The sequence below is a fragment of the Rhinatrema bivittatum genome, chromosome 2 (assembly GCF_901001135.1).
Source record: "Rhinatrema bivittatum chromosome 2, aRhiBiv1.1, whole genome shotgun sequence".
Taxonomy (NCBI): Eukaryota; Metazoa; Chordata; class Amphibia; order Gymnophiona; family Rhinatrematidae; genus Rhinatrema; species Rhinatrema bivittatum.
In genome coordinates this window covers 750,934,808-750,959,983 of record NC_042616.1, presented here as the reverse complement: position 1 = coordinate 750,959,983, position 25,176 = coordinate 750,934,808, and the positions used below count along the sequence as shown (strand labels likewise).

Genomic DNA, 25,176 nt, shown 5'->3' with positions numbered 1-25,176 from the left:
GTTCCTCTTCTCCCCATGTGGCCGAGTACAGAAACAACTCATAGTACGGCAGACACTCGACAGGCTTCTGGCCCTCGGAGCGATTCGTCCGGTGCCTCCACTGGAAGTAGGACGGGGACATTATTCGGTCTACTTCGTAGTCCCCAAGAAGGGAAGGTTCCTTCTGCCCGATCTTGGATCTCAAGATGGTCAACAGGGTCCTCAAGATTCCCCACTTCCGGATGGAAACCTTGCGCTCAGTGATAGCAGCGGTGCACACCGGAGAATTTTTGGCCTCCTTGGATCTGACGGAGGCTTATCTACACATTCCCATCCTCCAGGCGCATCAGCATTTTCTGCAGTTCAAGATGCTGTGACAGCATTTCCAGTTCCAGGCTCTGCCCTTTGGCCTAGCAACCGCCCCTCGGATCTTCACAAAGGGTGATGGTAGTGGTAGCCGCTGCTCTCAGGAGGGAGGGAGTCTTGCTCCACCCATACCTGAACGACTGGCTTATTCGGGCAAAGTCCTCTGCCCAGGGCCACCAGGCGTTCGACAAGGTGTTGACTCTTCTTCAATCCCTCGGTTGGGTGGTCAATTTCGCCAAGAGCAGCCTTTCTCCATCTCAGTCTCTGGACTTCCTGGGGGCACATTTCGACACAGCGCTGGGCAAGGTGTCCCTGCGCCCAGACAGGGCTCATGTGCTCATAGCTCAGGTACGACAATTCACTTGTCTTTCACTTCCCACGGCGTGGGATTACCTCCAGGTCCTGGGATCCATGGCTTCCACCATCGATCTGATCCCCTGGGCATTTGTGCACATGCGCCCCTTGCAGCAAGCATTACTCTCCCGCTGGAAGCCGGTGTCTCGGGACTTCCAGGCCATTCTCCTGCTCCCGCAGGGAACCAAGGACAGTCTCTCGTGGTGGCTCAACCTGAATCATCTCCTGCAGGGTGTACCCTTGGAAATCCCGGAGTGGTTGATTGTCACGACGGATGCCAGGCGCTCTGGCTGGGGAGCGGTGTGTCAGATGAGATCAGCGCAAGGGAAGTGGACGCCGTTCCAAGCAACCTGGCCGTTCAATTGCTTGGAGACCCGAGCGGTGCGCCTGGCGTTGAAACGTTTCCTATCTCTTGTCCATCATCTCACATTCCGGATACTATCAGACAACGCAATCACTGTGGCATACATCAATCGCCAAGGGGGCACGAGGAGCTGGCACGGCTCTCGGGAGACAGGTTGATGGCATGGGCGGAGGTTCACCTCTCCCACCTAGCGGCTTCCCACGTCGCAAGAGTAGTCAACGTTCAAGCCGACTTCCTGAGTCGTCAACATCTAGATCCCGGGTAGTGGGAACTCTCCGAGGATGCAGTGAGTCTACTGTTCCACCGATGGGGGACCCCCCACCTGGATCTGATGACCACCTCCCGGAATGCGAAGGCACCCCAGTTCTTCAGTTGCAGAAGAGAGCACAGCGCGGAGGGAGTAGATGCTTTGGTCCTCCCCTGGCCCCGTCACGTTCTCCTCTACGTGTTCCCGCCTTGGCCCCTCTGGTAGGCAAAGTGCTCTGGAGAATAGAGACCCACCAAGGTCTGGTAATACTGGTGGCGCTGGAATGGCCCCGTCGCCCGTGGTTCGCCGACTTTATCAACCTCGCAGTGGATGGGCTTCTTCGTCTGGGTCATCTGCCACGCTTACTGTGTCAGGGACTGGTATCTTTCGCCCAGGCAGATTGCTTCTGTCTTGTGGCCTGGCTTTTGAGAGGCGCCGGCTGAGACGGCGTGGCTACCCAGAGGCCGTTATCTCGACCCTCCTCAAGGCTAGAAAGACGTCTACCTCCATCTCCTATGTCCAGGAATGGAAGGTTTTTGAGAGCTGATGTGCCTCCATACCTGTCGCCACGGACCGCCTCGGTGGTGGAGCTTTGTGAGATGAGTGATAAAAGACTAAATGCTGATGTGCCTCTTTTTTTCAGCAGGGACTAGACAAGGGTTTGGCCTACAATTCGCTGAGGGTGCAGGTGTCTGCCCTCAGTTCCTTACTTCATCAACGAGAGGGAACTCCTCTTTCCTCTCACCTGGATATCATCCGCTTCCTCAGCGGAGTGAAGCACATGAAACCTCCGGTACACGCCCTGTGTCCCTCCTGGAGTCTCAATCTCGTACTCCGAATCTTGGGCGTGCCACCCTTTGAACCATTGCGTTCCGTGACCCTCAAGGATCTCACTCTCAAGACAGTTTTCCTTGTAGCTATCTGTTCTCGCAGGATTTCAGAGCTTCAAGCACTATCTTGCAGAGAGCCCTTCCTCAGTTTCATTGATTCGGGGGTTTCCTTGCATACTGTGCTCTCGTTCCTGCCCAAGGTGGTTTCCGCATTCCACTTGAATCAGACGGTAGAGCTTCTGTCCGTCCTCTGCTGACTATTCGGAGGGATCTACGCAAACTAGATGTCAAGGGTATCCTCATTCGTTATCTGGAGGTCACTAATGAATTTCGCTTGTCGGACCATCTTTTTGTTCTCTGGCATGGTCCAAAGAAGGGGTCCAAGGCCACGAAAACTACCATTGCTCGCTGGCTGAAAGGCGATCTCGGCAGGTACATTGGGGCGGGACGGCAGCCTCCGATGGGTGTCAAGGCCCATTCTCTTCAAGCTCAAGCTGCTTCCTGGGCGGAGAGACAATCGGTCTCGTCCCAGCTGATATGTCGTGTGGCGACCTGGAAATAGTTACATATCTTTGCTAGCCACTATTGTCTGCACATACAGTTGTCTACTTTTGGCTCTTTTGGCTCTCGGGTCATTCGAGCAGGGCTATCCGGGGCCCACCCTAAGTAAGGAAGCTTTGGTACATCCCACTGTCTGGACTGATCCTGGTACGTACAAGGAAAATAATTATTCCTTACCTGCTAATTTTCGTTCCTGTAGTACTAAGAATCAGTCCAGATGCCCTCCCTGAGTGTTTTTTGGGTTGCCTCTCTGCTCAAATTGTTCTTCAACGCTTTTTCCTTTGGCTGGGTAATGGTTTATTCTGCAAGTTTGTTGTTTGGCACAGTTTGTGCCCAGTGCACGCTGTTCTTAGTTACTGAGTTCTATGTTGCTTGATCCAGCCTGTTTTTCCTCTTTGCTTTGATATACTACATACTGAGGATTAGCAGAAGGTGCACTACCTTATAAGGAAGCACCCTTCGAAGTTTTCTCTGACTCCATCTGCTAGAAGGGGGATATAACACCACTGTCTGGACTGATCCTTGGTACTACAGGAACGAAAATTAGCAGGTAAAGAATAATTTTCTTTTGTCCTGCTCGGTTCTGATAGAGCTGCGGGCACATTCAACTAGAGTATAAGCAACCTCTTGGGCAGAGTATCAATTGTCTCCACAGGAAACTTGTAGAACAGCCACTTGGTAGTCTTTGCACACTTTCACCAAGCATTATTGGCTAAATGGAAGAAGAGTGGCAAAGGAGGCGACCTTAGGTGAGTGTGTCCTGCTCTCAGTATAGGGGAGCTTGGGTACCTCCCACTTGCTGATCTGGGGTATGAACAGGAAAGGAAAATGTGGTTCTTAGCTGCTGATTTTCATTCCTGCAGTACCACAGATCAGTCCAGAGACCCATCCCCCTCGTTTCCGAAACAGTGTGATTGTGGTTAATATTTTCAGCAGAAATTAGAACTGTATATAGTTGGATTCTAGGACCTATATGAATTTAGTTTTCTGTGGCCTTGGATGTGAAGGCTCCAGTTTAGAGGGCACCAACCTATCTTTATATGTTTGCCCTAGGAGGGAAGTTTATTGTTGGCGCTACACTAGCTTGGGTACAGGTCAATACTGAGGGACTGCAGGTGGCGCACTCGGTTAAGTAGCAATGCCTGAAAAGCTTTTAGTTCTCTGCCTCCATCTGCTGGTAGAGATGCAAAACCCACTTATCTGGAGTGATCTGTGGTACTACAGGAACGAAAATTAGCAGGTAACCAGTTTTACTTCAACAGTGCTGTGGGTACTGGCAGCATAGTTGCCAGGTCACGCCATGACATGGACCAATGCGGCTCCAGAGGCAGGCACTATATCAGGTGCATATGTACCGCTGTCAGATGTGGAGCTCAGATACTCAAGTGCAAAACAATGCAGTCACTGTGCTGAGGTTAAGTGCCAAGACGCCACTGCAGCTCACTGCCCGCTGCTGTGTTTAGTACTTAAACAGCAAAAAGGATAGTTGGGAAAACATATTTCCTGTCCATAAGCAGGCTGAATTAGTCATGCTGTCTGGGTGATATCATCCAGCACACTACAAGGAGCTCTATCTCTAAGAATACAGTTATGCTCTGCTGCGCGGACGCAGCAGTTCCCATGCGATTGTGTGCTCTGGTTCTCTTCAGTTCAATTTTTTCTGCGCTTTGCACAGATGTGTAGAAGCTCCTCCATTTTTTTTCTCCTCACAGAATCTGTTTTTTTCAGTCTTTTATGCAAGCGGTGCCTGAAGAGCACTTTTCAGTGCTACAGTGTCTAAGAAGCCTGAATTTAAATATTGTCAGTGCAGGCATATCATAATTGTCATCTCTGCCTGGGTCCAGGCCAAGACCAGACTTCATGCTGCGACTGTGAGCACGTCTCCCAGAGCACAATGCCAAATTGCCCAAAAGATCGCAGCTTTGCTGGAGAAGGACAAGGGTTCTTCAGCATTGGGAAGTTATGCTCCCTCTCTGAGGCGCTTGACTCTCCTCCATGGGCCTGAAGAACACCACCAGGACCCAATTAGGAAGGTCGCATCCAAGGAGCTGCCAACGAGTGCATCGAAGCATTTAGACCACCGTAAGGCTACCCCCCTTTCTAGGGTGACTGAAGCCTCAGGGGGCCAGATTGTGCCAGCACCAAAAACCACCCAGTCATGCACTCTCCAAGTTGGATGAACCGCAGTGCCTGACGCAGTCTGAGCTGGTTCAGGGAGCATGGTTCAACTTGATGTGTCGAGGCCAAGAAAGCCTCAAAGACTGCATAAGGCAAGAAGCATGTGCAGGTGCATGATTTGGGAGCAGCAACGCATAGTAAGGATGCTAAAGGAGGCCTTGATGCTCTGTCGCACATCCGTGACACTAAAATGCATGGTTGCGATGCACTGTCTCAAATGCCCCGAATCATACAGAGCGGGGTAAGGGGCCTTCACATGCCTCATCTCCCAAGCCAGCAAAGGAACAGGAAATGCGGCTGCACCCAAGAAGCCCCACCCCCTCAGCAGACTTAGCAATGGGCCAGCACGCCCCAAAACAGATGAGACGGATAGGCCCATGTCGCCACCTGACGTTTTCAAGGAGTTGGAGTCCATCCTAAACCCCCTGTCTGGCCAACTCTGGTCATCACCATCTAGACCCTCAGTCTGTAGGTTTTGCTTCCTCATTTGAATGGCCAACGAGTTTACTCCTGTCTTTCAGTGGAGTCTGTTCAGAGGCAGGAATCGCTCTGTTTACAAGAAGTCTATCCAAGGGACAAACGCCCAGTGCTGGGACCAGTAGCATTCAGTCTTCAACAACCAGTCTGACATTACATTGGCAGCTGTCCACCCTCCCTGTAGCTATGGACATTTACTGGTGAATTCTCCTCCAAATATGGAGGAGCTCAATATAGCTCCTCCTTGATCACCAGGAGCCCAATCCAGCCAAGCGATGCAACAGATTTCTCTCATAAGGAATCTTTTTTTTTTTTTTTTCTTCCATTTATCCCCAGGCGCCACCACTTTTTTGCCTGAGCACATGGCTAAAGATGAACTTCAAAGAGAACGAAAGGGTTCCTATCAGCCGGAGCCATCTTCTCAGTTGTAGGAGAGGCCTCCATCTCTGCAGCCAGATTGTGCAGAGGAACATAGCTTGCCTGCTTCTCTATCTTTGGACCATCACAGAGAGTTTTTCCCTGCTCGTTCTCCATCCAGCTCCACGGGCATCCCTTCTGACCTTCTGGAACACTCATCTCCTCCAGAGGATCTTGCTTATTCCAGATTTTTTGGGAAACTGGGCACGGTATTGGAGGAGATTTGTGAAATACTTGACTCACAGGCAGAGGTGTTTTGGAATTCTGAGGCTCCTGGGGGTACCAGCAGAGCCCACAAAGCTGCAGTTGCGTGCGGTCCTGGACTCTGTGCTTCCTAAGTCGTGGGAGTCCTCGTATTCCAGTCTTTCCATGTCAAGGATATTGGATCTTAAGTTTCGCCTTAGGAGGTCTCAAACTTCCTCATGCTTCCATAGTGGTGGAGTCCGCAATGAAAAGAATAAAAAAGTTGAGGCTCCATTTGTATGAGTGTCTCTAGCAACTGAAGCCCTTCATCCGGTCGGAAACAGGACAGTTAATATCGCACAACCCCTCCATGACCTAGAAGAAGGTCTAAGAGAGCTGCTTCGAGCTGTGTATGAATCATTCAAAACCTCTTCTCATACCTGTGCAGCAACCATTGTGGCATGCCGTATGGCATTGCTATGAGCCAGTAGTTTACCAAGAAGACGTACATGAAAAGCTGACAGACATATACCGTACCTGGGTGACAACTTTTTCGGAGACATACTCCAGGGAAACAGTCTCCCAATTAAAGAGCAGAATATTGCAATGCAGCCATTGTCAGCGTCTTCAGAAGCCCAAGGAACATCAAAACGATTCTGTTCCCAATACCGGAAACCGTACTATCAGTGGAAATTTATAAACAATTTCTGCCTTACCGAATGCAGGCATATCAGTAGCCACGACCAGACTTAGTCAATGCAACCCCACGGTCATCAGAAGGTCTGCAGGCAGCGAAGTAGGCACCTGCCTCCAAATCACAACAATCATTTTGAACAAGGAGCAGCCACGGCCCTACCTTCCGGTTGGGGGCAAACTTCTTCATTAATATCCAGTGTGAGGGCAAATAACATCGAACAAGTGGATCCTCAGTATTATTCAGCAGGGATATCATCTGGATTTCAAAAATTATCCCATTCTTAAACAGTTCGGTTCTTCGCGGGACCCCTTATTTGGCCCTTTTGAGACAGGAAGTGCAGAAGTTATTGGAATAGAAGGCCGTTCAGACAGTACTGGGAGACCAGATTAACGCCAGCTACTATTTCCAGTACTTCCTGATTCCAACGCATTCAGGGGAAATCGTCCCAACCTTGACCTCAAATCTCTAAACAGGCACCTTCGGAAAGAGAAGTTCATGACTTTGCTCAAGTCAATATGCATACATTCACATCCCAATCCACCAGTCATATTGGCAGTATCTCTGCTTCCAGATGGTATCCAATCACTACCAGTACACAGTACTCTTTTGTGGTCTTAACTGCCCCCAGTGACTTTACAAAATGCCTTGTGGTGGCTGTGGCTCACCTATGTTAAAAAGGGATACAAATCTTCCCCTATCTGGACGACTGGCTATTAGTTTCTCCAAACCAGTCAGCCCTACAAGGGGCCATGCTGAGTACTATCTAATTTGTGGAAGCATTATGATTTCTTAATTGCAAAGTCTGTACACACTGTCTCAGATATTAGAATTTATAGGAGCCAAAATGGACTCCATTCGGTTGACAGCTTTCCTACCGGAGGACAGGGCCCAGAAGATCTGTCATCTAGGTCTGCAATTGCTTTGCATGTCTATGAGTGTACGTTGAATACTGGCTATGCTAATACATATGGCAGCGGACATTCACGTAGTTTTTTTATACTCTCCTCTGAATGCATCTGTTAGAATGGGATCTAAAGAGCCAAAGGTCACAATTTTTTCAGCCCCTGACCGCCAGACTGTCAGTCATAAGATCCATGAAAGTGGACATAGCATGGTGGCTAAGACTGAGCATCTTAGCCAAAGGGACCCCCCTTCAACAGCTTCTATATCAGCTGATCCTCAGGTAGGGAGCTCATTTTCTCCACTACAAAATGCAGGGTCAATGGTCACCAGAAGAAAAGACTTAACAGATCGACTTACTGGAGTTCGGTTCGATCCGGAGCTTCCTTATCTCATTCTGTCATTATTGCAGAACACATCTGTAATGATTAACATGGACTATATTCTATATTAACAAGCAAGGAAGGTCTGGTTCATGGATACTCTGCAGGGAAGCCATTCTAATATGGGAATAGGCCATTGACCATTCAATCTCCCTCCAGGCAACCTATTTACCAGGGCTAGTGAACATAGTGGCGAACTGGCTAAATAGTTTTTCATCCACACGAATGGTCTCTTTATTATTAAACGGTGGCCAACAATCTCTTCCTCATAAAAACATAGAACCAGAAATTATGGCAGAAAAGGACCAAATGATCCACCCAGCAAGCTTATGCCAGTATCTGCTGCTCTCTTTAGATTATCCCCATGCTTAGTTTATCAGACCGTAAAAGTTTGAATCCAGTTTCCCTTAACCATTACCGTGAAAGAGAGCAATGTTGGAGTTGCATCAAAAGTATCAGGCTAAATGATTAAGGGTAGTAAGCGCTGCATCAGCTAGTTACTCAAAGGAGAATATGCTATACTGGGTCAGACTGAGTCCATCAAGCCCAGTATTCTATCTTCAACAGTGGCCAATCCAAGTCACAAGTACCTAGCAAGTATCCAAACATTAAACAGATCCCATGCTACTAATGCTGGCAACAAGCAGTGGCTATTCCCTATTGATTAACATAAACTTCTCCTTCAGGAACTTATCCAAAGCTTGTTAAAATCCAGCTACAGAGCTGCCTTAACCACATTCTCTGGCAGCAAATTCCAGAGCTTAATTGTGCATTGAGTGTGTGAACTTTCTCATATTTGTTTTAGGTTAATTCTTTATTAACTTTTAGAATTCAATACAACACATTCTGGACGGTGAGTGGTTTCTGCACACCATCCTATAAATACAACTTGACATCCTATAGATACAACATAATAACAGAACCTCACAGACCAGCCCTCCATCCCACACTAATCCTACCCCTTCTCCGATGTTTTAAATGTGCTACTTGCTAACTTCAAGGAGTGCCCCTAGTCCTGTACTATCCTGAACCCGTTCAAGTCCTTTCATGATTTTGTAGGCCTCTTTCATATTCCCCCTCAGCAGTCTCTTCTCCAAGCTGAACAGCCCTAACCTGTCCTCATAGGGGAGCCATTCCATGCCCTTTATCAATTAGTTCTTGCTTGATAATTTCCTTTTCTTGAGTCCAGCCAGACTAGTTCAAATACATGTTTGTTCCCCAAACCGTAAAAGTTGTGGCCCTTGTGGCTTGCTGTCTGAATCCATTTCCCCTTTTCTCGCTGCCATTGAAGCAGAGAACAATGATGGAGTTACTTAACAATATCAAGACTTAATTGTTAAGGGTAGCAACTGCCACACCAGCAAGTTTACCCTCATGCTCTCTTTTCTTTATTTCCAACCTCTACCCTTTAGGGATCCACAGTGCATGCATCTTTGAATTCCTTGACTGGTTTTGTCTTCACCTCTTCTGGAAGGGCATTCCAGGCATTCACCACCCTCTCAGTGAAGAAATGTTTCCTGACATTGGTCCTCCCTAGAATTTCATTTCATGACCCCTAGTTCTATTGATTTCTTTCCAATGGCAAAGGTTTGATTGTGTATCATTAAAACCTTTCAGATATCTGAAGGTCTGTATCATATCTCCCCTGCACCTCCTTTCCTGCACGGTGTACATATTCAGATCCTTCAGCCTCTCCAAGTCTTCCAATGCTGACCTCTCACCATTTTAGTTGCTCTTCTTTGAACTGCCTCTATCCTGGCTTTATCCTTTTTGAGATACAGGCACCAGTATTGAACACAGTACTGCAGGTGATGCTTCACTTAGGACCTGAGTAAGGGCTTTATCACCACTTTTTTTTTATATAATCTTGCTGGTTATTCCTCTCTCTGTAGCCCAGAATTCTGGCTTTAGCTTTCACCTTCTCACATGGCTTTGCATCTTCAGATCATCAGACACTATCATACCAAGGTCCCTCTCCCACTCCGTGCGCATTAGTCTTTTATCACTCATCTCACAAAGCTCTTTTGGATTGCTGCACCCTAGATGCATGACCCTGCATTTCTTGGCATCAAATCCCAGCTGCCAAATCTTCGACCACTCTTCATTCTCTCTATGCCTTCAAACATGTCCACTCTGTTGCAGATCTTAGTATCATCCACAAATAGACAAACTTTACCTTCTATCCCTTCCGCCAGGTCGCTCTCAAAGATATTGAACAGAACCTGTACCAAAACCAAACCCTGAGATACTCCACTTAACAGCATTCTTTCTTCAGAGTAGCTTCCATTTACCATTACATGCTGTCTCCTGTCAGTCAACCAGTTTGCAATCCACGCTACTACCTTGGCACCCACTCCCAAGCTTCTCATTTTGTTCACGAGTCTCCTATATGGGACCGTATCAAAAGCTTTACTCAAATCTAAGTAAATCATATTGAGTGTTCTTCCCTGATCCAATTCCCTAATCACCCAATCAAAAAAATCAATCAGATTTGTCTGACAGGACCTTCCCCTAGTGTATCCATGCTGCCTCGGGTTGAGCAACCCACAGGATTGTAAATAGTTCACTGTCCTTTCCTTCAGCAGAGTCTCCTTTAATTTTCCCAGGACCGAGGTGAGGTTAACTGGCCTTGTAGCTTCCAGCCTCCTCTCTACTCCCACTCTTCACCAAGGACGAGCTTCCAGACCTGGTCACACACAGCTTAAAAGAGCTTGCTATCCCGGGCACAAGTGCCTCAGGGGAACCTAAGACGAATCCCCTACTAGAGGGACTCAGTCAGATCTCCCGTCATTTTCCACTATTACAAGCCATCCAGCAACTAATTGACCTGGAATGGGATGCCCCGAAAACTACGTTCAAAGGGGGGCGTGCTCTGGCAGCATTGTACCCGCTGGACCCAGCTGCCAAAGATCTCCTGGCATGTCCGAAAGTGGATGCCATGGTCTGCGCAGTCTCTAAGCGCATTACTATCCCAGTGGAGGGAGGAGCAGCACTCAAGGATGCTCAAGACAGACGTCTGGAATCTATCCTCAAACAGTCCATTGACGTCTCCGCTATGTCTCCACAGATCACGGCCTGCTGTGCCGTGGTGACACGTGCCTGCTTATCACAAACCAGGAGCAACATCCCTGGGGAAGCCCTGGAACCAGCAGTATCGTTCCTCGCTGATGCCGCTTCTGATCTGGTGTGCACCGCAGCTAGAGGAGTCGTCCGCCGTGGCAGCCAGAAGACAACTCTGGCTCCGAAGCTGGTCGGCTGACGTGTCTTCCAAAACGAGACTCACAAGGATGCCCTTCAAGGGAAGCCTCCTGTTTGGAAGCAGACTAGAGAAACTAGCCAACAAATGGGGCGAATCCCCACTGCCGCGGCTACCGGAGGACAGGAATCAGGGAAACCAGCGACCCTTCCCCCGAACTTCCAGGGGCAGGGGATCACAGCGCTTCAGCCCATGTAAAAGCACATAACAAGCGGCCCACCCCGCAGGCCGGAGCCAGTCCTTTCGGAACAAGCACAACAAAAGGAGCCAGCTCAGGCCCCAGCCGCACCCCACAATGAAAATCAGCCGACCCATCCAAAGGAAGAAGCCATAGGGGGCAGACTTGCCCTATTCTACCAAAGATGGGTCGAGATAACTTTGGACAAGTGGATCCTAGCCATCATTCAAGAGGGATATTACCTGGAGTTCCACCACCTCTCTCCAGATAGGTTTGTGGAATCCCCCTGCCACAACCCCTCCAAGAGGATGGCAGTGGAAGCTACACTGACCAGATTGCTAGCCTCAGAGGCTATAACACCGGTGCCTCCACAACAAGTAAATACTGGACATTATTCCATCTATTTTATCATTCCCAAGAAAGAAGGAACATTCAGGCCCATCCTGGACATCAAGTCTGTCAACCGGCACCTGAAGATTCCTCGCTTCCGCTTGGAAACCCTACGCTCAGTAATAAGGGCGATACAACCGGGAGAGTTCCTTACATCCCTGGATCTGTCGGAAGCCTACCTACACATTCCGATCCATCAAGAACATCAATGTTTTCTACTCTTCACGATCCTGGGCAGTTACTACCAGTTCCGGGCACTACCATTCGGGTTAGCCACAGCATCCCGGACGTTCACCAAGATCATAGTGGTGGTGGCAGCAACACTGAGGAAGGAAGAAATCCAGGTACACCCTTACCGAGACGATTGGCTGATCAGGGCAAAATCCCCAGAGGAAAGCCACCAGGCGACCAACAGTGTCAAGACTCTACTGGAGAGCCTTGGGTGGGTGGTCAATACAAACAAGAGCTGTCTGCAGCCCTCCCAATCCATAGAATACTTGGGAGTCCGGTTCAACACCAAACAAGACAAGGAGATTGAAATTGATGACCCAGTTGCGAACCCTGTTTATAGATCTCTATATCTCCCCTCAGCAGTCTCTTCTCCAAGCTGAAGAGTCCTAACCACTTTAACCTTTCTTCAAAGGGGAATTGTTCCATCCTTTTTATCATCTTGGTCGTCCTTCTTTGTACCTTTTCTAATTCTGCTATACCTTTGAGATGTGGTAATCAGAGCTCTGTGAGGTTGCACCATGGAGCGATACAGAGGCAATATGATATTCTTTATTTTATTCTCTATTCCAATAATCCCTAGCATTCTATTTGCTTTTTTGGCTACTGCTACACAGTGAGCAGAAGATTTCAGCGTATTTTCAACTGATACCTAGATCCTTTTCCTGAGTGATAACTCCTAATGTGGATGCTTGCATTATATAGCTAAGTGCATCGCTTTGCACTTCTCCATATTAAGTTTAATTTTCCATTTGCATGCCCAGCCTCCCAGTTTTGCAATGTTTTCTTGCAATTTCTCACAATCCTCTTATGATTAAACATTGAATAATTTTATGTCTGCTAATTTGATCACCTCGCTGCCTTTTCCCATTTCAAAATTGTTTATAAATATATTAAAAAGCAGTAGTCCCAAAACAGATCCCTGAGGCACTCCACTGTTCACCATTTAGCCCTACTCTATTTTCTGTCCTTTAACCAGTTGGCAATCCATGCTAGGATACTGCCCCCATCCCATGTCTTTTTAATTTCCTAAGAAGTCTCTCATGAGAAACTTTTGTCAAATGCTTTTTTGAAATCCAGATACTGACTCATCTTTCTCCCAGGACAAACAGGATAGTAGTCCTCACATATGGGTGATGTCACTGGATGGAGCCCTATCACAAAACTTTTCTGTCAAAGTTTCTAGAAAGCTTTGACTGTCACACTGAGCATGCCCAGCATGCCATGATCCCTGTGTCCACAAGGGTCTCCCTTCAGTCTTTTTTTTTTTTTCCCGAGATGCTGTTTGCCTCGCTTTTAGGAGCTCTGTGAGATTTTCTCACAACTTTTCCTCACGGAAACGCTTGAAGTTTTACTTCACAAATAATTTTTCCCTAAGCAGGTCTCCCTTTCTGTACATTTCATCGACGCTCAGTGAGTACTATGCCCTGATTTTCGGTCTGTTCCTTTCACCTCATTATCTCTTTCCCCGGGTTACCAACCGAACTGTGGCCTTCTTTCTCCCTATGTCTATCACCCTCGGTCCGCCCCACAATGCCCACAAGTGTCCTTCCTGCGATCTTCCACCGGGTTCATCAGGGCTAGAGGGATAGGAACGTCCACAGTTCCCGTCGCCACCAGGGATGCCGTCAATATCATCTATGCTCACATCGATTCCATCTGTGCCTCCATTGATTCCCTCGATGCCCTCATCCTTGCCGTTGATGCCTCTGTCAATGCCGTCGATACTACCGAAGCATCTATACCTCAATCAATGCCCTCGACTAAAGAAAATGCTCCATACTTCGGGTTCTACATCAGAGCCCCATGTAATTCTTCGGTGACAAACAATGTCAGGAGCAATGGAGGCACGGTGACAGTCCGTCACCAATGCTATCCAAGACAGCGAGGGCATCTTCCTTGGCGCTGGAGAATGACCGGGCTAAGCACCAAGGGAAACATCGCTAATGCCACAGTAAACAACCGTCGCCGATGCCATTCTGAACATCAGTTGCAGTTCCTCAGTGCTGGAGAATGACCAGGCTGAACTCCGAGGGAAACTTGTCGCCAGCACAGACGTAGTTCCACGTTCAGTGCCGGCACTGATACCTCATCGGCATCAATATCCATTGAGCCAGTTGTGAAGCGGGCCCGGGTACACGAGTCTCCATGCTCCTCTGCACCCGAGGCACCAAGGCGTTCCCCACCAACACCGGTGCCAGGTACTGAGCTACCACAAATTAATGTTTGTGCCAGTAACGCCTAGCCTGTCTCCCCCTGTAGCTGCGCTACCCATACCAGCTTACAGGGAGGACCTGGACATTTACGTCCCTCGGGCTGTTCTCTATGCCTTCCGGAATGTACTACCACGAGAGCCATTGATGCTTGCACCGTTGTGCCACCGCCTCACTGCGACACATACCGACAGCCCAAGTCATCGCCGCCAACTCATACTTCTGAGACTCCACCACGAAGGGCAATGGGCACTCTAATCCCGCTTCGACACCAATCCCACAAGACCTGGTCACTAAAACGGCCCAGATGTTTTCGGAAGGTTCTAGGTCATAACATCTTCCAAGAACCACATTGGTGTCACATATTGCTATTTACCAGCTATGTTTGACATGACACCAAGGGATCCTCTCTGCCAGCACATGGGATTGCTTCGAGACGTCCTCCCGACGTACTCGATAGTAACTTGGCTTCCGGCCCCTGATTTACAGCCCGAAGTCCAAGATGACCTAGCTGATCTGTCATGCACAAGGTCCAGCAGACAGTGCCTCAATTGCAAGACCGCCGCGAGACGCTGCGACAGCTCTCTACATTTCTTACACAGCAAAGAGAGATGCTAAAAGGACTTTACCGCCCATGCTCCTGCGTGAGACCAACTGATATCCAGATCACACCAGCTCCACCAGTCGGGCAGGCTCCTGGATTTTTCACTTTGCCAGACGAGCAGCCATCCCACTGAGGACCAGGGCGCGGGCTACCGTTCTCTGGACGCAACAAGGTGGAGGATTTTAATCCCGCTATTTCCTTCTTTTAATAGAAAGCAGACTATCTCCACCCATCCTGGAAAAGTACAGAATGATGTCTCTCGCCACCATGCTTCCCTTACTACAATGAGGGCCAGATTTTAAATCTTACATGTGGGGGTACATTTGTGCGCGCTACCCGGCGCTCACAAATGTACACCTGATTTTATAACTTGTGCGCTGCCGCGCGCATGTTATAAAATCCGGGGTCGGCGCGCGCCGAGCCCGAGGGGAGCCCCGATGGCTTTCCCCGTTCCCTTTAAGGCCGCTCCAAAATCGGAGTGGCCTTGGAGGGAACTTTTCTTTCAGTCCCCTCCTTTCCCCTATCTAACCCACCCCCCCAGCCCTACCTAAATCCCTCCTACCTTATTTTATTTTTTACCCCTGACTCTTGCAGGCGTATCTTGCACACGCCGGCCTGCTGCTGTGCTGGAGGACTCGGGACCTCCGCCCCTTTTTCAAAGCCCCGGGACATATGCGTGTCCTGGGGCTTGTGCGCGGCGCTGAGCCTATGCAAAATAGGCTCAGCGCGAGCAGGGGTAGGTTTTCAGGGGTTACGCGCGTAACCCTTTGAAAATCTACCCCTAAGTGGGTTGCCCCTAACCTCTGGTCTTTCTATGCACTTCATAGTGAGTCAACAACATAGTGAGTCGTCAACATTTTCAATACCAAGTTCTGCTCTTCGCACTTGTGTATTTCACCAAATGCCTAGCAGTGACTGCCGCTTATCTACAGAGAAAAACAGCATTCACATCTTTCCTTACCTGGACGACTGCCTAATAGGAGTCAATCCAAGCAAGGAGCTCTAAATTCTCCAAGACTCACTATAAATCTTCTAAATTTGGCTGGGATTTCTGATCAACTACCATAAATCCCATATGGAGCAGTTCTGGGCACTACAGTCGCAACGGACTTCCTGCCCAACAACCACATAGATATCCTGTCAAATTCTCCACATCTCTGCGCGCATGCAACATAGCCTTAGCCCATCAATTCTTTCATTGCTGAGCCACATGGTTTCCACTATCCATGTCACTCCTATGGCCAGACTAGCCATGAGGAAAACTCAGTAGATTTTCATATTTCAGTGGCTCTAAGCCATTCAACCGCTTTCGTCTCTGATCCATATCACCAATCCAGTACAAATCCTCAGATGATCTTGGCCACGGTCACATCCATCTTGGGTTGGAGAGCTCGTATCAACACCCTCCAAACCCAAAATATGTCTACTCCGCTCCATGAAAAGTCTCAGATCAACTTCCTGGAGCTTCGAGCCATGTGTTATGCCTTTTATGCCTTCAAACTCTGCCTCTCAAAAAATTTGTGAAGACAGACAACATAGTGGCAGTGTGGTACTCGAACACACAGTGACACACAGGCTCTTATCTGCTCTGCCAGGAATCTGCGCAGTTCTGGACCTGGGCCCTTGCACACTCCATGCATCTCCAGGCCACTTATCTAACAGGCAAACCGAAAGTACTACCAGACCATCTCAATTGCTGTCTCTATCCTCATGAATGGTCTCTGAATCCATGTGTAGCGACCAAACTCTTATAGCGCTGAGGTCAACCATCCATTGACCTCTTGCGTGCGAATAGAACCACAGAGTGGACAGATTCTACTCCCTACACATGCATCGAAATGCGTTACCATGGACACCTTTACTCGCCCCTGCAACAAAGGCTTCCTATATGCGTCTCTTCCGATACCGCTCATAGCCAAAACTCTTGTGATGCTTTTCAATGATTCTCATAACCACATCCTGGCCTCGACAAGTGTGCTTCCCCATACTTCTCGACCTATCACTCCAATAACCTTGTCATCTGCCCACAGGTCAGTCTCATAACACGGACTTAGTAATATTCTCAGGAACTTGTAGCTTCACAACAACCTTCCACACGTAACTCTTACCATTCAAAATGGGCAAGTTTTACCAAATGGTGTGCACAAAAAGGTATTGACCCCTTTTTTCTGCCCCACTCCATCTCTTAGGCTAAATAGGATACCTTTCGGCTTCTGGTCCCCAGACATCTTCCGCACGGGTACACCTCAGTTCCATCTCAGCGTACCACCAAGGAGTAGGGGATGCCCGGTTAACGGCTCAACCCCCTTATAAGTCTGCTTATCATGGGTTTTCTACAACTTAAGCCTCCTCTACGACTGGGGCCCAAATGTGCTTTCAAGGCTCATACGTTCCCCGTTCGAGCCTCTGCATTCCTATAACTTTAAAATTCTAACATGGAAAATTATTTTCCTCGTAGCCATCACTTCTGCTAAAAGGGTCATTGACATATACAATACCTTCTTGCATACTCAACCTACACTGTTCCTCCGTTCTCACTCTAAATTTCTTCTTAAGGTGGACACAGCCTCCCACCTTACTCAGTCTATAGTCTGCCCACTTTTTCCCAAGGCCCTCTCTCACCAGGGCGGGAGGGTTTTGCACACCTTGGATAGTATGCATGCACTTGCATTCTGCCTAAACCGCACTGCACTCCCTAGGAAATCCACCCAACTCTTTCCTTCCTTGACACAGACAAGCTGCGAGCTCCAGTGGGAAAACAAGATCTCTCCAACTGACTAGCAGACTGTATCGAATTTTGCTATAAGGAAGCAATCCTTCCTCTCCAGGGATGAGTGCAGGCACATTCTGTAAGGGCCATGGCAACATCGGTAACACATTATCGTTCCGTACCAAATGCCAACATCTACTAGGCTGCGACATGGAGCTCTCTTCACCCATTCACAGCTCTCTACTGCTTAGATATGGAAGTCTGTCAAAACTCTGCCTTTGGCCATCCTGTCTTGAAAAGCTTTCTTCCAGTATAATCCCCATCTCCTTCCACAACCACCTTCTGTGATTTCAGGCTGCCTCATCATTGCCAATAGCATCCCAATTATTGTGCCTGCTGCACGAGTTGTCTGCTATTGGCCTGTTGTAGTATGAGTCAGCCTGTAGCTTGCTAATCACCCATATGTGAGGACTACCATCCTGCTTGTCCTGGGAGAAAGCAGAGTTGCTTACCTGTAACAGGTGTTCTCCCAGGATAGCAGGATGTAGTCCTCACGAAACCCACTTGCCACCCCGTGGATTTGGGTCCGCTTATGTTTCTTATTTTCTTTTCTTGCTCGCACATTTTGCTACAAACGAGACTGAAGGGAGACCCCTGTGGACACAGGGATCGTGGAATGCTGAGCATGCTCAGTGTGCCAGTCAAATCTTTCTAGAAACTTTGACAGAAAAGTTTTCCGTGATAGGGCTCTGTCCAGTGACATCTTCCGTATGTGAGGACTACATCCTGCTGTCCTGGGAGAACACCTGTTACAGGTAAGCAACACTGATTTATCCACGTTTTACACCCTCAGAAAAAGCAGCAAATTTCCCTTGGCTAAATCCATGTTGGCTTTGTCCCATTAAACTATGCTTAGCTAATGGTCAGCAATTTTGTACTTTGATAGTTTCTACTATTTTGCCTGTCACAGACAGACTCACTGGTCTGTAATTTCCTGGATCACTCCTTGATCCCTTTTTAAAAATTGGCATTATGTTGGCAAATCTCCAGTCTTCAGGCACCATAGATTGTTATTGATAGTTTAGAGATTTCTAATAGCAGGTAAGCAGTTTAATTTCTAAGTTCTTCAGCATCTGGGGTGTATACCATCTGATCCAGGTGATTTGCTACTTTTTAGTTTGTCAATTTTTCCTAATACATCTTCCAGGTTCATTGAAATTTGTTTAACTTGTTTAACTTAAAATTTTACTGTAAAATGATGATACTTATCACTGGCTTTTGCTTCTCTCTTCCTATGCCCCTGCATAGGGTGACAATGTCTTTGTCTGCTGTGCCGCAATTCATGAAGTTCAAATATGCTACTGTAAATGTTGCACCATCGGAGCCTCCTATCCTGCAATAAGATCCTTGCTACCCAGGTCAAAGTTCTGAGATGCGACTGCATCCTGATCTGTAAAAGAGCAGGACTCTTACTAAGCATGCAGCACAATTTTAGGGTGGTGAGCAAGGCCAATCTGGCCATCAAAGCCAAAGGATTCAATAGGCAACTTATCTCCACTCTCACCCACTCATGCAACATAGCAAGAATTCTGGTTGATATTCTCTACCTGATCAACCTTTCATCATAGCCTAGTTGCCCCTCTGTTTGACATTTGTGATTTTTTTTTTTTTTGCTATGTAAGCTCAGTTATTTAGCACAGGCATTGAGAAGTGTTGTGTGCTTTGGTTTCCCACAAGACATTCTCATGCATTGCCATCTTGATACAGAGCCAGCCTGAAACAGCTGTGATCTTACCAGTTTTAGCTAAATACTTTTTACTATCAAGGCAGGGTGCCATTTACCAGAGCTCAGATAAATGAGTAGTTTCAGATGAGAACTAAGTGCTCTTGGGGGCTTGAGAAATATGAATTTCATTTTACAATTCACTTTTTCTGAATATTAATTTCAGCCTGCAGCTGTTTTTCTAACTTGGTTTTTGTTGATTAAGGAGGAAGATGCCGCAGGGGGTGATCAAGATCAAGAAGAGAGGAGGTGGAACAAGAGAACACAACAGATGCTTCATGGTCTACAGGTATGTTTTCCTCCAATGTTTCTTGAGACACTTTCCTGTAAATTTTGTCCTAAAGCAGAATTGTGTGCACTCTACTGGATTGCTCAGCAGTAAGCACTAGCTAATGCTGTTGGCAAACAGGTTAATATCTCTTAAATATTTAAAACAGTTTCTATCTTTAGAATAGTGACACTATGCAGAGTAGGTATAGACTGGAGATGAAATGCTATTTGCAGACAGAGAAAACTGCATTTCAGTTGCTGGGATAATAACTTCATAAACTTTATTTAAAAATGCTTATATTCTGCAACTTTCAGCACATTGTTCAGTATGGATAACATAGTGCCATTCATAAATATAAACATACATAAAACTGATAAATACAGACATAATCATAACATAAAATTTAATTGCAATTGTAAAACCTATAAAGTAAAAGCTGCTTTAAAATAGTTTTAACCCCCTTTTCTAAGAATTTTACTAGGTTTGTCCCATAACACCTCAGAGCTATCCCAGCATTCACTCACTGTTAACTCTGAGGCCACATGGAGGATCCTGCCAAGCACTGTCTTAGCCTGCCCACATCTGTGCACTATGCACATAAACCAGGAATCACACAGTTCCCTGTACGTACCCAGATCAGTCCAGATTCCTGGGTTTGCCTCCCTGCCAGCAGATGGAGACAAAGTTTTACTGACACTGCTTCCTAGCCTCGTGTGCCACCTGCAGCTCCTTAGTATTTCTCTGTCTCCAGCAGATGGGCAGACCTACAGCTCTGCAGTTTTTAGGATATTTTTAGTTTTGGAGCCCTCCTCCCGGGCGTTTGTAGGTCCTAGTGGGTCCTTCCCTGTCCAGTTGAGGTGGACGAGCTGGGGGTTGGTGACCCTTGTGTATGCTCAGTCCTTGCACCTATGTGGGATGGATCTGGACCACCAGATTTACCTCCCCTTCATGAGGCTGCTGTGGCGGCTGCAGGCTCAGGGTAAACGATCATTTTTCCTCTGGTTATTGGTAGTCTGAGTTCTTTAAGCAGTTTTTTGTTTCCTCTGGCATTTTTGTAGCCAGAGGAAGCAAGGTCTTCATAAAACTTGTTTAAAAAAAAAATGTAAAACGGTCAGAGGAGGGCTGTGCTGATGACTTTTCCCCTGCCTGGTTCGGGTAGCTTGGGGGTGTGATTGCAATTTGAGGTCGGTGTATTTACAGCTGCCTTAAGGTAAGCCTTTGACTGCGACCTCGATGGGGCTCAGGTCAGTCTGCTGCATGTGTGGGTCGGCACGATCGCGGCTAAACAGAGTGGGGCTATGTTCTGGCTGTGCTTCGGGTGGGGGGGGGACATCCCAATGGCCTGGGTCTGCAAAAAGGCAGCACTTAGCGCGGGCAACGAGGGGGAAACTATCTCAGAGCTTGAGGCTCTTCTGAACTTGGGATTCAGGTATCCAGGTAGGATTTGGATTTGGAGGGGCCAGATCCAGTCCTGGATGGGCTGAGGGGCCCAGCAAGAGCTTTTCTTTATCACAAATCCATAAAGAAGTTGGTGGATAGGGAGTGGGGAGCTCCCGAGGCAAGCCTGAAGGTGTTTAGGGCTATGGCAAAGCTGTATCCCTTACCGAGCAGATGTTAGAGCTTTTGGCACTTCCTAAGGCTGATGCTCCGGTCTTTGAAGTTAAGACAACTATTCCTGTGGCGGGGAAGCGTTGAAGGATGTACAAGATCAGAAGATGAAGGTGCTTTTAAAGAGGAGTTTTGAGGTGTCCGCTCTAAGCCTGAGAGCTGCTATTTGTCCTAGTTTTATGCAGCGGGCTTGTCTGTGCTGGGTTCAACAGGTGCAAGAGATTCAACCAAGTTCTGGTGATGAAGTGAGCAGGGCAGAGGCGGCAGTGACCTATGGGGTAGATGCCTTATATGACTTCATAAGGACGTCATTGAGAATTATGGTGTTGGCAGTCTTGGCCAGGAGACTATTATGGTTGCGCAACTGGTCCGCTGACGTGTCCTCCAAATTGCAGTTGTTCTCTGCTGTTTCAAGGTAAACTTTTGTTTGGAGAGGATTTAGAGCAGTTGATGGAAGAACTTGGGCATGAATAAGGTACACAGACTGCCTAAGGATAAGCCTATGGGCAAGAGGTTTTTTCAGGTCCAGTCCTGGTTTCGGGAATGTAGGAAAACTTGTCCAGCTAGAGGAGTGTCAGGGCCACAGAAGCAGTCCGCGTTCCGGAGACAGTCCTTTTGAGGAGGACATAGACTCTTCCGAGACTGCAGGTAGTGGTGCATCGGGAGCCAAGTTCTTGCAGTGAGGCGAGGCGGGTCCACTCTGACGTTCCTTGTATAGGAGGTGGCTTAATGCAGTTTTACAGGGAGTGGGCCAAAATTAATCAGGATCAATGGGTGCTAAGCATTGTCAGAGAAGGCTACGCTTTAGAATTTGCGCACCCTGTCAGATTTGTTTCTGGTTTCCCCTTGCAGTTCACTGGTCAAACGGTTAGCAGTACGGGACATGCTGTACAGGTTGCGCAGTTAGGGGCAGTGATTTCAGTGCCACAGGATGAGCGAGGTATGGGGAGAGATTCCATTTATTTTGTTGTCCTGAAAAAGGAAGGCACTTTTCACCCAATCCTGGTCTTGAAAAAGGTGAACTGCAGTGCTCAACGTTCTGTGGTTCCGTATGGAGACTCTGAGATCAGTGTTAGTGGCAGTTCACAAAGGAGAGTTTCTAGCATCCTTAGATCTGACAGAGGCATACCTTCACATATCCATTCAACCAGATCATTGGTGATTTCTATGGTTCAAGGTTCTGGGTCAGCATATTCTGTTTTGGGCCCTGCCCTTCAGGTTGGCCACAGCTTCACGGACTTTACCAAGGTTATGGTAGTGGTGGCGGCAGCGGCTCTTTGTCAGGAAGGTGTTTTGGTACATCCTTATTTGGACAACTGGCTGATCCGGATGAAATCTGAGGATCTTTGTCAACGGTCAGTGTAGGAAGTGACAAGGCTACTCAGGTCTCTTGGGTAGAGAACATGTCAGAGAGTCAGTTGGTGCCATCACAGTCCCTAGAGTATCTGGGTGCCCAGTTCAATATGCAGTCGGGCAAGGTTTTTCTCACAGAGGAAAGTGTTCAGAAGCTCCAGGGGCAGATTCTGCATTTTTTTGTGGTTGCCGATGCCCAGGGTCTGGGAACATTTGCAGGTCCTGGGCTTCATGGCGTCAACCTTAGACTTAGTACTGTGGGCATTTGCTCATATGAGGCCCTTGCAAAGGGCTGTTTTGGCTCGATGGAATCTGCTCTCGGAAGAATTTCATCTTTCCTTGACACTAGAAGAAGCGAGAGATTGTCTTGGTGGCTGCTATGTGCCAATTTGATGCATGGTGTGGATATCGAGGTTCCGGATTGGGTGGTACTTATTACCGATGTCAGTCTCTCTAGCTGGGGAGTGGTTTGACAGAATCCGTCCGCTCAAGGTTGTGGTCCGGGGAAGAGGCTTCCTGGTCAATCAACTGGTTGGAAACCAAGGAGGTGTAATTGGGCTTACAAATTTTTCTTCCTTTGAAAAGTCGGTCGGTGAGTTTTCTGACATTGCGACCATGGTGGCGTATATCAATCGGCAGGGCAGTACCAAGAGTTGAGTGGTAGCTCAAGAGGCCTAGGAATTGATGCGTTGGGTGGAACTTCACCTGGAACGGATTGCAGCGTCGCACATCATGGGGATTGAAAACATCCAAGCAGACTTTTTGAGTCATGAGCTCTTAGATCCAGGAGAGTGAGAGCTCTCAGACAGTGATGCAGCTAATCTGCGAGAGGTGGGGTCCGCAGCACATAGCGCTAATGGCGACACGTCAAAATGCCAAGTCTGTTGTTTTTCAGTTGGCAAAAGGAGCATCGATGCTCTCGGCCCCGTGCTCTAGTAGAGCCTTGGCCTCGCGGGTTACTGTTGTACGTTTTTCCTCCGTGGCCGCTAATAGGCAAAGTGTTGCAAAGGATAGAGAGACATCGGGGCAAAGTGGTGCTCATGGCTCCAGAGTGGCCACGTCAGCTGTGGTTCGCGGATCTAGTCAACTTGGCTGTGGTCTGACCGATTCGCTTCAGTCATCTAACTAGCTTCCTTCATCAGGGGCCCATGTCTTAAGACCAGGCTGCTCACTTTTGTCTAGCGGCATGGCTTTTGAAAGGAGGCGTTTGAGGGGCAAAGGATATCCCGAGGCGGTGATTACGATGCTTTTACAGGCTAGGAGAAAGTCGACCTGTCTTTCCTATGTAAGAGTCTGGAAGGCTTTTGAAGCCTGGTGTATGGAGCATGGTGTTTGGTCTCTGGAGGCTGTAGTTGTAAATGTCTTATCCTTTCTTCAGGAAGGTTTGGTCAAGAGCCAGACTAAATTCTCTTAAGGTTCATTCAGGTGGCTGCTTTAGGTTGTCTTAGAGGGAAGATTAATGGTTCTTCAGTGTTGTCTCATCTAGATGTTAGTTTTCTACAAGGTGCAAAGAATTTGCATCCTCCGGTGCAGAGAGTTTGCCCACCTTGGAGTCTTAATCTTGTCCTCAAGGGTTTATGTGAGGCTCCTCTTGAACCGTTCAGAAGGGTGTCTCTTAAGGACTTGACACTTAAGGTGGTTTTCCTGCCAGCGATCTGTTTGGCTAGGAGAGTTTCTGAGTTACAGGCCTTGTCATGCTGTGATCACTTTCTTAGGATTTCTGACTCTGAGGTGTCCTTGTGTACGGTGCCTTCTTTTTTTTTTTTTTTTTTTTTTTTTTTTTTTTACCAAAGGTAGTTTCAGCGTTTCACATGAATCAGGCAGAGCTTCCAATTTTTCCAGAGGTGGACGCTTCTGCTCCCCATGTGCGAGAGCTTAAGTTTTTGGATGAACTCAGGGCATTATTAACATATCTGAAATTTACTAATGATTTTTGAAGGTTGGATCATCTTTTTGTCCTATGGAGTGGTCCAAAAAGAGGTTTGCAGGCGTTTGAGGTTACCATTGCGTGGTGGCTTAAGGAGACTCTTGGGTCAGCCTATGTATCCAAGGGTCATCTGGTTCCTGAGGGGTTATGTGTTCATTCGACACATTCTCAAGCTGCTTCATAGGCAGAGACTCAGCTGGTGTCTATAGAGGAGATATGCAGGGCGGTGATTTGGAAGTCTCTGCATACTTTTGCAAGACACTATCGTCTGGATGTGGGAGATACAGGTTCCCAATCGTTTGGCAAGAGTGTTTTGCAAGCGGTACTCTTCAGGTCCCACCTAGAGTAGGGAGCTTTGGTACATCCCAGAAGTCTGGACTGATCTGGGTAAGTACAGGGAAAGGAAAACTGGTTCTTACCTGTTAATTTTCGTTCCTGTAGTACCGCAGGTCAGTCCAGAACTCACCCGATCTTTGGAGGGGGAGAGTCATCCGCTCAGTCTGTTTTCTGTAATGCGGATTATTTCAAATGAATTAGTTTTTTTATGAATTTTATTTTCTTAGGCTTTGATACAGTTCAGTACTGAGGGGGCTGCAGGTGGCACATGAGGCTAGGTGGCAGTATCAGTAAAACTTTGTCTCCATCTGCTGGTAGGAGGCAAAACCCAGGAGTCTGGACTGATCTGTGGTACTACAGGAACAAAAATTAGCAGGTAAGAA

General features: G+C 47.7%; 1 protein-coding gene across 3 annotated transcripts in view; it reads left to right on the top strand.

The window, feature by feature from the left end:
- The window catches only part of RAD21 (RAD21 cohesin complex component), a 231,413-nt gene that overhangs the window by 188,767 nt on the left and 17,470 nt on the right, over positions 1-25,176 (top strand). For all 3 annotated transcript variants that reach the window (XM_029591924.1, XM_029591925.1, XM_029591923.1), the window contains one exon: positions 19,504-19,587. In XM_029591924.1, the coding sequence (XP_029447784.1) occupies positions 19,504-19,587 (84 nt within the window). The remainder of the gene's footprint in view (positions 1-19,503; positions 19,588-25,176) is intronic.